Genomic DNA, 14,948 nt, shown 5'->3' with positions numbered 1-14,948 from the left:
GCCCCCCAAAAAAACCTTCAGAAAGATGTGGCTTTTCATCATCTAGGTGGGAACTCCCTCTTCATGAAAACTTAACTCTGCCTTTTCCTTTTACAAGAATAAAAAGTTAATAATGTCCTATGTACACATTCAACCTATGAATCTAAAGTGAAGATCCCATTGCTCATCACTGCCTGAGCTTCTCTCCTGCTCCAGGAATTCTTTCGAAGATCAGGAAAAAAAGAGAGTGAATCTAAATATTTATTTTTAGAGGCTGTACACTGGAAAAGCTTTGACGTTAAGAGCCAAATCAACTGAATTTCAAATCAAGCACTCCTTAAACATACTAGTTTCCAATAAACTGTTTCACAAGCAAACATTGCGAGTGTAATAGCAAATAATGATGCCCTTGGAACAATGGGATCTTTCATACAGTCCAATATATTTGGCATGCAGCAAACATCTACTGGGAATTTATTCACCGAGGCTACGCTGGCAGCATACTACAAAGCAGCAGTCTTATTTTACTTGTGGCAAAAGTGCATTTGTATTGCATTTATTAAATTATTCCATGGCTATGCATGTCATTTTCAAAAGATCTAGGAATGATTTAACCTTTTTTTTTAATTTGTAAATTACAGTAGAACATATAAATTGCTATTTTACAGTTCTGGAGAAACCTTTTTAAATTTTCTCACCTTATGCTAAATAAGCTCTAATTTCACCTCCCTCACTCCTTCATTTGGGTACAAAAACAGCAAGCAAAATCTCTCTTTAATAGAAACCTTACACCATCTTCCAAAACTTATTACAGCTGCCTTCAGTATAAAATGAAACCTTAGAGAATGTTATTTAAAATGTTTTTTAGAAGTCAGTAGGCCTCATGTTTCATTTCTCCACATCAGGGTTTGATTTCCTTTGTGACCTTACTTGCTGCCCTTAAACAAACCAGAGAATGAGGCCCGAAACATCTTGGAAAAGTTCCTACTATGCCAGCATCAACACACGAAATGTGTTTAGTTTATCCCGATAGCCATCAATGATTTAATCTTTTATTGATGACTGTCAAACGTTTCCTCTACCAAAAAAAATAAAAGGTCAAGCAAAGAAGTAAAAGGAAAGTTCTTGCATTCTTGTCCCAAATTCCTTAAAGTCTAAAGAGAGTGGGTGCACATACAGGTAAAACACTTGTGAAATTTCTTCTGAGGGTAAGAATTTAAAAAAAAAAAAAAAAAAGTTAAAAAATGAGCTTTAGTTACCCTCCAACATGTAGAGCATTGATTACTGATTGCTCAACTCCCCCACTTCAGCAGAAGGGAGTATTCCTGCACGCACACAAGCAAGCACAAAAGACCGTAACATCATGATGCAAACTCAGTGGGGTTTCATGACAAACCTGAAGTCCAAGGACCCCAAGAAAGGCCATCAGCATCAGGGAAAATAATAAAATATGGACAAACTTCCACTAATTACAAACGACCAATGATAATTCTGTACAGAACCATTTCATGGCAAGTCATTTCAGAATGTTATCCTGTCTTCGCTATTTCTCAGCAAACCATACACATTTAAGGACTCTGTTTAAGTATAGGTACTGTCACAAACCATATCCATAAATCTCACATCACTATTTCACATTTAAAATACAACCCTTACATTTGTAAGCAGCTATCACCACTCAAACAACTGGCTACACTAATATTGGATGGAAGTAGCATTTTCCTTTTTATTACACACCAACCAAAGAGTTAAAGTTGCCTAAAAATATCTTAAAAGCCAGTAACACTGATTTTATCACTTGCCTTAAATAATACAATGATCATAATTAGGATCATCATGAAACTACAGTGACTACATACGTCTCTAGTCATTTCACTCAGATAATTTTTTGATATGAAACAAGTTGACAACCAAGCTTGCAGCTCTATCACTCTATTGATCTCAATATTCCCCTTCACTCACTGCTGCTGAATTGAATCCGAACCTCAAGAAATAAATATTTGCTATCTGACCGCTCAAAATTTAGCATTCTACTTTCACTGCTAACACAACGCATTTCAAAAATAAGTCAACAGCATAAGCTATAACACGGAAAATTGCCCCATAGATTAGCTGTTTTCAAGCACAATGAACACTACATCACAAAGACCATAAAAAGTAGTAGATAATAATTTTACTACCATAAATATTAGTTACTTAGTGAACTACAAACAGATTACAAGATTTTTCATAGATATGCTCTGCTTGCTTAAACAGTCTTTTCTGGTTCAACTGAAAAGTTATGGATGTTTAAAAATGAAGTATATTTTCTGTATATTGACCTGAAAGTGAACCAAACTAATAATTATGCATACATCTCAACACATTATATTTCATTTTTGTTAGCATTCTTCCCAAAGAGTAACTTTATAAGACTTTTAGACAGAAAGCATGCTCGATTTTGGATCCCACTTTAACAAGCAGACACCAGTTTGCTTTCTCCAGTTTGCAGTTTGACGACAAAAAAAAGGACAGCTCCGTTTGAGGAGTCAATTATCTACAAAAGGCAGAGTGGAACTGATTGTTCGTGGGAGGAATATCATATTCAAGGCTACAAATATCTAACTAAATTTTACACCACCATAAAAGTATCCAGGACTTGAGCATTTCTGCTCAGAATTGCTTCAGTAATTCTGCTTGCTTATCTATAGGCAAACAGACTTGCTATCGGAAAAGACGACTGGCAAAGAGAACTGCTCAATGACTCAGAAGAAACTGCTGTTTAGGCTGTTAATGGCAAAACTTCAGAATACCTTCCTCCAGGAAAGGAAGCTACAAGGAATCCAAGAAAGCTGGAAAATACCAAGTTTCTTAGAAATGCTCACAATGGAGGGAGCTGCAGAGGAATCTGCAAGCCCTGTAGGACACGTGGAGATGGGTGGGAAGGAGCTCATCCTGCCACCAATGGTGGAAGAAGAGGATGGAAGAGCCAACCTTGATGTGACTCCTGAAGCCCACACACTTCCCAAGGAGGTCCTGAAAATGTTTAAAGATCCATCTCTAAAGCCCCAAGAGAGGTGGTTCCTACAGAAGCTCCTCATCTTTGATGGTTGGTTTCATCTTCCCCAATTGTTTTGCTGACCAACTGCAGCCAACACAGAGGGAAATCAAGGAGGTGAGAGACAGGAACGGCACGATGCAGACGCATGAGATGAAGATGCCAGGGGAGGGAAGACAGTGAAAGGGGCCAAAAGAATTTCACAGCCAACAGCAAACGGAAGGCCAGATCCCACCACCCCAGTCCTAGGGCAGAGGGGTACAGGGATGGAAACACAGAGGGAAGAGAGGCTGCCTGTCGAGCGTGCCAGCTGCAGGAAGATGTAGGACAGGACTTGTGGCTGCCAGAGGCTGAAGGGGAGCGTATTGTGACTGAAAAATTGCCACTGCCGCTACTGGAGTGCGCTGGCAGGGAGAGGAGACAATAACCCCGGAAGGGGTGAACTCCGGGTCCTATCCAGAGGCCAAGTCTCCTTAGCAACCTGGCTGTGCCAAGGGCTGAGAAGAGCTCTGGTAATTGTCTATCCAAGCCTCCCTGTCACCCCAGGACAGACAGTTCAGGACCTTTCATGGGAGCTAAAAGCCAGAACCAAAGCCCATTGAAGTCAGGGGAATAACTCACATGGAATTCAATGGGCTTTGGAGGCTTTGGATAAGGCAATTGATTCATTTCAAAAAAATGAAAACTACTCTTATTTTCTCCTTTTGAATGTGCCTGTTTCCTCTCCTTGCAAATGTGTGATTCAAGTGCAAGCTAAGGAAATAAAAGCTGAATAGCAAATGCAAGAGTTCTGGGGACAATGGAGAGACCCTCCATTAAAATGGGAAAATAAAAGAAAAAGTAATCCGATTCTTTTCCACAATTTTTCATTGGACAGACACATTCTCCAGAGCCTTTAATATCAATTTTGAAATGTTACTGAAAGCTAAGGAGTCATGACAGCTGACACTGTCAGAGCTCCCTCCAAGGATGCCTCCAAGTGTGGCATCACCGACCACTGTGGTGTCAGTAACCACTGTGGATCAATAGCCTTTGGTAGAGGTTCTGCATATCCAGCCATCATGCAACATCTATTGCTTTGGAAAATGTCAATTATCCTTTAAATGATGCGTGTCAAAAATCATCCTATAGTCTTTTATGCTAGACTGCAATCACATGCACTTGCCATGGCTTTGGCTTCCCAAACTCGCAGGACTGACTCTTCAGCCTTTTCATCACAGGCTTTTCTACCATACATTTGGACTGAAATATTTCTCCCAAGTTTCATTTTCACCCTGTAGGCAGATGTCTCCCAGTGCTCCCACTGAGCCATGTACCTAACATGGGAGGTGCCAGAAGGCAACCTTCAGCCACAGTTTGAGGGAACAATTCGCTCTACCTACACAAGTCACTCGTCCCTATGCTCATTCAATTTTTGGCATCCCTGGTGAGACTGTACACATGCAAACTGTTACTGCTGGCTCTGATGATTTTTTTTTTGGAGGTGTGGATACCTACCATCAGGTGAGGGCATATAGTAAAGCCATTGGGCTGAGCACAGTAATGCCTGTCTGTGATCACTACCAATATGGGTTAAATAGCAACCATTAAAAAAGATAAATTCTTATGAATCTCTCACCATTCAGTGAGCAGAGACCATTCATGTTTCTGTCCTCTTCTGCCTGACAGACAAGGAACTGGTTTGGAAGGAGAGGCATGAGCGTCACTGTCCTTCAGGAAAGACTCCTCCTAAACAAGCTGCTAATCCGGCCTCAGTTCACCAACACTTGGAGCCTGGATTAACTATTGCTCTCTGAATTACAGAGTGCCTTTGAGGAGAGTTCCAGAAGCAGCCAAGGCCTGAGGAACTGCAAAACAAGTTTCCCTATAAATCCAGCATTATCCAAGTTCATGTGAAGGACCTGCCTTTAAACGACACTTGCTTTCCATACCTCTAGGTGGAGTGGCATAGGAGGGGTCTAACCAAACAGATGTCAGAGTCCCCACAGGAATTTCCTCCTTCGGGGTAGTTTTCTACACACAGGCCAAGCCAAACCTTCACTTCCCTTCTCCAGCAATAAGCAATTGCTTATGGGGGCCTGTGCTCTATGAAGGGCTGGAAGGAAAACACTGCTACCTCCACTATTTGCTCAGCGGTGCGGAGGAGTAAGGTTGGGCGCTGGCTGCTCTTGCAGAAGATCAGAAACAACCGAGCAGGTGTAGGCAAAATGCCTCTACTAATGAATGTCATACACGGCGTATATGTGAGCCAGGAGCTGAGTAGCTTCTACCAGATGCACGTCAGTTTGGTTTCCCTTCTGCATAATATGAAGCGCGGCGTGTTGTTTATAGCCAATTCAGAAGTGCTGCTGAACTGTCATGTTCCATTTATATGAACATACATACACACCCCTCAAATCACCACCCCAGCGGTAATTTATACACACCAAGGTATCATCCACAGTGTGTCAGGGACCATGCTCTCTTCACAAGCTCTCTGCAAAACCAGAAGATGCTTTAAGGCTACAAGGAGTAACAGATCACTGTCATTAAGAGATAAAGACCATCCCTGGCAAGAGCACTTGACAAAGAGCAGGAGCCCTTCAGACAGACGAGCAGAACAGCCTGTGGATCAGACCAGCATTACCAGTGCTGATGAAATCATGCCTTACAAATTTTGGCATCTTTCACCAATAGGTACTAGCCAACAAGCATTTGTGCTATCCAGCATTCCTGTGCAGCAGGAGTCTCCCTGTGTAGCATTTCCTATCAGGCCAACGCTACTCAAAGAAGCAGCCGCAGAGCCAAGAGCTCCAAGGGGTGTCACTGCAGCTGGAGCTCCTGGCCCACACACGTCAACCCAGCTAGGCCCAGAGCAGCACAGGGACTTGGCCATGGGGCTAGTGATGGGGCTAACCCCCTCAACCACTTCCTATTCTCCCTCTCTGCTCTAATTTAGGTGCCTTTATATAAAGTTCTTTCCACAACTGTGTCGCACACTTCGTCAGTGCTAATTACAGGGCCCAAACGTCCGTCAGGGACCAGAATCAGAAATCAGCCTGAAGTAAGAAACCTAGGGATCAGGCCCCGTATATTCCCTGCTGTCACTGAACAATATTTTCTCATTAAATTAAACATTTTAACAGTCATTATTAAACAACTTGCATCCTAAAGGCTAACATTTTGTCACAGGCACCACAAGCAGGCATCTTCCTACCGTTAGCAAAGCGTTTACCATCCCATCCAACCTCCTGTGCTACCTAAACCCTCCTTCTAACCAAGAGCAGTCGAGTAGAAGGCAGTGCCTTTTTAAATCTTTGCAGAAACAAATCATGTATTTTCAAACTCTTTGTCCTTGGCTTTACCACCTTCACCTCCAACTGGAAGTAATGGCAGTGTTTTTCCAGCAGGCAAAGCTCCCGCTGACGTTCTCCCATCTGTCTCTTTGGATAGCTCTACAGCGTAGCTTTCACTTGCTGTCCTATGTGCATTTTAGCTAAAATTCATCTCTGCATAACACCTTTACAGCATCGGTTCATCTGCACACCTTTTCTCATATGGCAGCAAGCCGGGAGGAAAAAAAAAAAAAAAGCTGCAGCAAGATTGATTTGGCTCGGCACAAAGCTTGATGTCGGTGGAAACAGTAGAAAAATCACAATCAGGACTAGCTAAAAACTATCCCTTCAGCTCACACATATATGGGGGGGAGTTAAATGAGACAGAGGAATCCCCAGCAAGACGAGGGCTAAGGCAGACGACATGAACGATCTTGTTGTAAAATATGAAACCATCAAAAGGGCTTTAGGACCAGTTTGTCCTTGTTGTCAGGCTGACACAGCATGAGTTTCACCAAAACTGTGGGACAAAAAAAGTCACAGCAGAAAATTGTACAGTGCTAATCCTGGGGCTCCCTTTCAATACCCCTCACATAGCACATGCATAAGCAAAAGCTTCATGCGTGTCTGAACAAAGAGGGGAGAGTCCTCACTTTGGTGTGAGAAAAGCATGGGAAATGGAACAACGAGGAGCTGAAATTTTCATTGAAATTCTTTCCAATGTGACCTAAAAGAGACTACAAGAGAAAATGAAAAACTATTTGTAACTTTCTCACAGACAAGTGGTAAAATTTTATTGCTCTGGCCATTTCCAGAGATTGCATTAATTTTTATGTGTGGAGATATCCTTCGTACTGTGCACAGCTCCCAGCACTCAGATGGTCCACCACAACCACAGAGACAACTCTGGGGTTCAGCACGGCTGCTCTGGGCTCCCCAGCAGGCTCTGCCAAAGGTTTACCATATGCCTGGCAAATAGCATCTCTCCTACAGGGATGATGCCCTCTCCCAGCTGCAGTGGGTTTAACTCATCAGTGCACCCACTGATGCCATAAAGCATGCAGCAGGAGTGACTTTTGCTGCTGTTATTGTGACTTGACTGCATAGTTTTTCATCCTCCAAATTTCCTTTCCTGCAAGCAGTTCTGCATTTAAAGTAAAAACGAAAAAGATTATGTAAACCTTCCAAAACTTTTTTTTTTCCCCTGCAGCACACTCACTATATTGAGGTACAGAGGTTTGAAATTATCACAAGGACATCACAAGGGATTTTACCATCACATGGACGAATGTCCCACCACAAGAATGGCAAAAATGGTAAAAATGGCAAAAAACAATTCTATTCCAACTACTATAAAGTTGTATTGAGTTCTTCATTCAGATCAAACTCTGATAGTATTAGTATTTTTTCTTCCATGAACACAAACAGTCAAATTTTTTAACACATTCATGCAACCTTTTAAATAGCAACCTGAAAAAATAATCATAATATTTTATATTTACAGAGCAGTTCAATATTCAAAAGTGCTTAGCAAACTATGATTTTTAATGTGGCTTTTAAATTACATTTGCATTATATTTTACTTCATTTTTACGTTTAAATGCAGCAATTGCTGTTAAAGCTGCACCATGGGAGCACGAGTAACCCAAAGATGACCTAATGACTCAAAATCCAGAAAAGCTATAAAATCCAGCCACCTCTGGAATTCAAGTGGCACAGTGGTTTGCACAGCAGCGAGAGGAGAGGACACCCGCGTGCAGGCTGTCAGGACAACCTTTTCTGTACCAGCCACAGAATTCCACATTTCACTGATTTGTGCACCCTTTGGTACTCCCAGGTGTCTCACACTCTTATCTATCTCCCTCCGGTACCTTTTCATCAAGGTCTTTTCTCTCCTGCACTGTGAAACTCTGGGAAGAGCCCTCCCACCTTGTCACTGTAGCATTTTTCCAGTCCCGTTGTCCCCAGCCTCACTGCAGCCATACACAACTCTTGATAACTATCACTTCAATCTACAGTTCAGTGCCATCTCCATCCACTTCCACCACTGCTACACCTCTTTTACCCTTAGTTTAATCCCCCAAACCCAACCTTGGGGGTGAGTGTCCCTGGAAACACTCACCCCCTAGGGCGAGCATCCCAGTTAAAATTCATCTCACCAGTGGTGAGTGGCAGTGGGATTATCTGCAGGCACAGATGTGGCTTTCGACACGTGCCAACTGCACGTTGAAAAACACAAGTCTGCCTAGCATCTTCAGGCAGCCCCTGCGAATTCCTACTTGTATTTCCACGAGTGTGATGCTGCATGAATTAGGAGGCATGATTAAAAATGATAATAGCAGGGCTGAAACAATATCCTGTTCATCATTCATCAAAAGGAAGAGAAATACCTGCCTTGGGGCTGCAATAAGACAGAAAGTGGGACAGGGAGACCAGTCCTCCCACAGCAGGCTCCGCAGGAAGCGCTCCAAACATGACAAATGCAGTGCTCACCCAGCAGATGAAGTAATGACACCAGTATTTGTCCATAAAATGTAATTTAGCCAGACTACTCCAATGAAATCAGAAGCTCTAGCGCTATAAAACTAGGGTTTGGGAGTATTTTTGCCTTATTAAGGAAGGCGGGCGGGGGGAGGCGCGAGCTTGCCTTTTCCCTCAGCTGAACCATCACACTGCGGCCTTTGTTTTCGGGAGCGAACCGCACAGCCTCCAGCACTGAACAATTTGCGTAATTTCGTCTCAGCTACGCGCACCTTGCCAAAAGCCTAGTGCCAGGTGTAAAGTCCACACTCAGGCTTATCAGTACATGAAACAAAATCTTCTTCCCTCTCGGCCTAACCAAACACCTAAGGGCAAGCATCGGCGTGGATGCCTTCATGCTTGCAGCCCCTGTCTCGTCATGTCCTGGGCCGCAGGCACCTGGGTGAGGATGTCAAGCCGAAGCTTGTCTGTGCTAGGATTGTCAACAACTACAGCCCCATCTGCTAGAAACACAAGCTGAGGCTTGGTAGCAATACCTGCATTTAACTCCTGACAGGCACCAAGTGATGCAATGCACAGTGCAGGTATCTAGCTGGTGTCAGTGTCTTTTCCAGATGTAACCTGAATCCTAAAAACAATCTCTGGAAATTAATGTTCTGTGGTTAAACTGATTCTGAATTTTGACAAAACAACGTCTTGGCAAAACCAAATGAATGAATTCAGGAATGACAAAGTGGAAACTTCTTTAAAAATAATATTTATATATATATATGTATCCATATCATGGTCACAGCTAGAGACTCTGAGAGCATAGGAAAACCCAGAAATAAAAACTAACTAGAAATAAATGCAAGCCAAGTTTTTCTTATGCCTATACTAAAGGAAATACAAACAGTGAATAAGTGTCAAAATCAAAAAGAAGATTCCATTTTAATGAAATCTTGTTTGTTTAATAACATGCTGTAAAAAGCATGAGTAAAATTCACCCTTAAGCCCCCTAAACCTCCAAGAGTTCAGAATACAAGTGCTTTTCTGCACACCCACCAGGAAAACCACTCATATGCAGAATTTCTAGGGCACAAGCTTTAAGTTGAGAGTCATTTAAAATGCTTCCTGGGCTAGAATTTATCCTTACCATGTTTTTATAAGAAAATACGAACTACTGCTAAGGGACAACTGCATGGTACTATTCTACATCTGGAGCTCATTCCTGAGTGACGTGAACCGAAGGCATGGCTATCAGGTGAAATAGAAACTCAATGTACAGCTAAACTGGTTGCAAAAGGACTTTATATATATATATGTATGTATGTATATTATATACATGGTATATCTTATATATTATCATGTGTATTATATATATATATATTATTTGTGACACGTTATGTTCGGTTTTATAGTAAACATTAGAGTCTCCTCACTCCACATTCTTGAGAGATGTGTCGTGCCATGGCAGCTGCGTGCAAGACCCAGTAAATGAGGTAATGTGCAGAACTCCATCTGAAACCAAACCAATCTTTTGTTTCCCTGGATGATGACATTAAATAGGACAGAAATGGCTACCTGCACCATGCGTGTTAAAGACTAACCTTTTTTGCTGTTAAAATATAAATTCAATTAGTTACTTCCATGCTCAAACAGAACTGCCGCTGCTGAAACAGTACTCTAGCGATAATTGCAATCCAAGAGTGATCTAATTATGTACAAGTCTCAGTGGCTACATTCCCACGTTGCTTCCTACAACCCGGATTCACTACAATACGACTCATAAGTGCAAACCACATAGTTTTCAATCATTCTCCCTTAAGACTGTATGACTTTATATATGTTTAATGAGAACCGAGTTAGTCTATTAGCAAGCTTACTATAAAAATGTGAGCTTCTACCTGCCATTAAACGCACACACAAAAAAAGAAAAAGGCACTTGAGCTGCATGTAAAAACCAGCTGATGGGCTGAACTTTACAAAGGAAATAATTCTTTTAATTAAAGAGTTGGAGGAGGATCCAAATACTAGCTTTCTTTTTTGTTCTGCCACCAGCTTCCTGTGTGACCCAGGGCTAGAAATTTCAGCGCTCCACAGCTGGTTTTTCATCTATAAAATGGACAGTGACGTTTCCTTCCCCCCAGTCTCTGCATTTAGGTTGTAAGTAATTACTGTGCACTGGCACAATGCCTTGGGCAACAAATATCTGATATTAATTGAAGCCTCTGGGTAGTACTCCAATGAATAGCTGGAGACCACTCCTCTTCCTTCCCAACAGCGTTTTGCATGGCCACAGTTCGCCACTGGTACCATCAGCACATCTGCAGAACCTGCAGCCTGCTCCAGTCCTTGCTTAGGGCAGGAGGGGCGAGGAGAAGGCAGCCCATGCAGGTGTCCTGAACTTTTAAAGAATAACATCGTCCAGCACAGAATATCCTGTCCAACTTCTCTGGACTGTTCCCTGCTCACGCTGTCAATGCAGACAAGTATTTGGTGTTACACAGAGGAGCTGCTTTATTCGGCAGTATTTTCTACTCCCATTGTAAAAAATTCAGTATGACTCTTTTGCCAGGTTTGTAAATTTGAATGAGACCATCTGAGCAGAGCTGACTGTTTTAAGAGAGTTCTTGCAAGTAATTACAAGGTAAAAACGAGAATACTTCACACCTAACATTAGGGCTGAAAAACTTCTCAGCCCTGCTGGCTCCAGGCTTTTAACTGTCGAAAGAGTTCAAGGTTTGGAAAGTAATTGGCATCAAGTAATACTGGATATTCCTAACTAGCATTGTGTCATTATTTGGCACGATTTTTGCTGGGATACCTCCCAAATCTGTGACATAATCAGAGGGTTCTCTACATTACACCATATAGTCAGATGCTCGTGTTCATATAATACATTACCATGTTTAATACCATTTGCTATTACTTACACTTAATCAACTCTGGAATCAGTTAAACCATGTAGGAAAAGCAATTGCAGAGGCTTTCAACTGACAGTTTTCCACACACAACCTGGCCTAAAATTAACGACCTGAAGTTTGTAAGATGCGGTCTACATATGCAATAGCCTCTAAACAAACATCCATAACTCTGCACAACCCTATGGGAATGGAAAAATCATATGAAGAAAAAAAAATAAAAAATAAAATAAAAAAGGCAGAAAATTAACTTCTGTAGAACTGTCTTAACTAGAAAAAACAGTCAGAGTTTCCCCTTCTGGCCTGTTGTAATTTACTGCTTCAGCAATTTCTTGCCCAACCTCCACAATTATTGAAAGCTTTCAGCAACAGAAATGGACAAGCTCTCTAGCATCAATGCCCCTTTCAGATTAAAGTCCCTGCGCAGCATCTCTTGAGAGACTCTCAGTAAATTCAATGCACGGTATTAGTTATCTTGGGGTGCACAATCCCATGTGTGTGTTTTCAAAGTAAACTAACAATTACACCCTTTCACTCAAACTAAATGCAAAAAGGGAATAAAACGATGAAGCATGCTGAGCTCCAAAACGCCAGCTGTGCTTTGCAGAAGTGACTTCTGGACATTTGCTTTCCCATCTCCTAGGGTCTAAGTATCAGAAAATGCTGAATATTCCCCCAGGGAAAATCAGGTCTCCCTTGGGTGCCATGAGTAAGACATTCGTACCCAGCACCCCCAAGTCGCCAGTTGCTTTTGAAGAACTTGACCTCACTATTTACTTTTCTGCTTCCCTATAGGAAAGGAATAGACATTTAAATAAATGACATAATCCTTATTGCCATTCCATTCATTCATGCAGGTCGCTATAATTTACTGCCAGGAAAAATAAACTCCTGCATAATATTCCTCAATGTAAGGCATTCAAAAGGCTCAAAGGGAGAAGAGGTGAGAGGGCTTCTGACAAATATTTGCTCAAGTGACTGCATCATCCACGAACACATTTGCTAGAAAGAAAAACTGGGTACAGAAATTTACAGTCACCATGACTGGGACCTCAAAGGCAACAAGGAGAAGGATCAAGGGACAGAAGGAAAGGGGGATTTTAAACTATTTTTGTTTGAGCAAGGTAAAATCCCAATATTGCAAGAAACTTCTTCATCTCATGCACCCTACTAAAAGCATCTTTTAGCAAAACCAAAATTGAATCAATCTAGGATCCTCTAAAGGATTAAGCAAATAGCAAAAAACCTCCACAAATCCCTCAGCTAGCCACTCCCTTACATTCTTCCCCTGTAAGTCCAGCCAGGGCAAGCAGCTCCACACCACAGCGGGGCACACAGGGAGCTGTGTATTCCCAGCTCTGGCAGCCACTACTGTACCATCAACAAATGGTATTGAACAAGTGTTCAAACAAGAACACTTGTTTGACCTCAACAACACGCATGGCTCATCCTACTGAGGGATGACAAAATATTGCTAATGCTATAAAAATCCTCAGTCTGTTTTTGGTGTTATCTACCTAAAGAACAGGGATAGGAGGGTTGGGCGGTTCAGACCGTCTTTGAAGACTTCAATGTACAGGTAGGGCTGCAGTCTCACAGCATCCCCATCACAAAATTCTCTCCCTCCTGCTCTGCTGCACAAATCCCCTTTAGATTTGGGGATTTCTGGAGATTTAAGTGGTCCAGGACAAAGTAAGGTACTAGCAAAGAGCATCTAAAACAACTCGAGGGAGGCATTTTCATTCATGTAAAGAAACATTCTACAGAATGCAAAATGAAAATTTTGTCACTGCTTTGTCCAAATGCACCCAAACTTACGATAAGATTTGCTCTAGAAAACAAGTTGGGCTTCCAATCACCAGACAAAAATCATTTACAATAATCAAATTTATTTTTGCTTTCAGTACTGATTGACCAAAGTTTTATCCTAGAGACAGTGAAGATCAGATCACCCCACAAGCCTGGGGAGACCAAAGTCCATTCAGATACACTTCAGAAACTGCAGCTCAGATCCCCAAAATTACTACAGTCCTGTTATAATAGAAATCACTATTAGTCCTGTTATAATAGCCAAACTGATTACTGTGGATAGCAATCCCTGCAGATTCCATAAAACTACTCACACCCATCCAGGCTAATCAGCAAGACTAGGGGTGAATGGAATTAGCTCCTGAGATTTCAAGCCCTAATTTAGCTAAGCACTTTAATAAATGTGTAAGCCTTATTAAAGTCAACAGGATTTTGGTATTAAGTTAATATTACTAAGCATGTGCTTAGTAGTGCTGCTAAATCACAACACTGCTGGCTCCTAAGAACTCACACAGCTTTTTAGAATTTGTCCTCAGGTGAAACACATCTTCCCAATTTTTGCTGTCTGTGTTTCGGGAACGGCCCATAGCCCACCTAACAGGCTGCATTCAGATCTGCTGCAAATGCCAAGTACCTTCTCTGCAACTCCAGATCTGCCTTGGCTTCCCTGAAGTCAATATCTAGCTTTCCTAAGAGGATTATTTCAGCTGTAGTAACCAGCCATCTCAAGGATCACTTGACAGTTTTCACAACTGCAGTTATTAAAATTGGTGCCAATACAATCGTACCAGTAATAATTAAGTTGTAATACTAATAATTAAAATTGCATTAGTATTTACTATTTGTTCTTCAGGAATACGCCTTTAGGTGTATCCCAGCAATGAGCAATTAACAAGAGCTTACTTGCACACACAGATATTACAGCTTTGCCTAGGTACGGGCAGATTGGTCATACAGACACAAATGAGACAAATGAATACATTAAGTTACACAGGAATTGTTATGCAATGGATTCCTACCTTCAGACTACCATCAAATCATCTTCAAAACTGACACAAAATGTATCAGCCTAGTCCTAAATGTTTTCTTGAAGAAATGCAGCCATTAATTAAAAACATCCCCACGCATTTGACAGAAGGTTACTTACCGACAACGTCAAGGTGGTACGTGTGATTGATGGAGCCGTACTGGTTTTCCACGATACACGTATAATTTCCTTTGTCAGATGGGACTACGCTCTCCATGATGAGACTCCAGTGCTGGTTGCGGACCTGGTGGGGTTGCAGACAGAAATTGAGATCTTCCCTAGCACAGTGTCCCCATTTCACCCTCCAAAACAACAGTTTTCGCAAATAAATCCATCTTTTGTAGTCCAAGTTTAAAATTAGTCTCTTTGCTGCTCGTTTTTACAGTTCCAGATATTTA

At 41.7% G+C, this 14,948-nt stretch overlaps 1 protein-coding gene across 12 annotated transcripts in view; it reads right to left on the bottom strand.

Moving 5' to 3' along the window:
* Window positions 1-14,948, bottom strand: part of FGFR2 (fibroblast growth factor receptor 2) — an 80,145-nt gene that overhangs the window by 31,376 nt on the left and 33,821 nt on the right. For all 12 annotated transcript variants that reach the window (XM_082764984.1, XM_082764985.1, XM_082764980.1 and 9 more), the window contains one exon: window positions 14,671-14,794. In XM_082764984.1, coding sequence (XP_082621110.1) covers window positions 14,671-14,794 — 124 coding nt within the window. The remainder of the gene's footprint in view (window positions 1-14,670; window positions 14,795-14,948) is intronic.

This window comes from Aythya marila, assembly GCF_965140915.1.
Source record: "Aythya marila genome assembly, chromosome: 7".
Classification (NCBI taxonomy): Eukaryota; Metazoa; Chordata; class Aves; order Anseriformes; family Anatidae; genus Aythya; species Aythya marila.
Note: the sequence above shows the minus strand (reverse complement) of the source record. Positions and strands in the feature narration are given on the sequence as shown.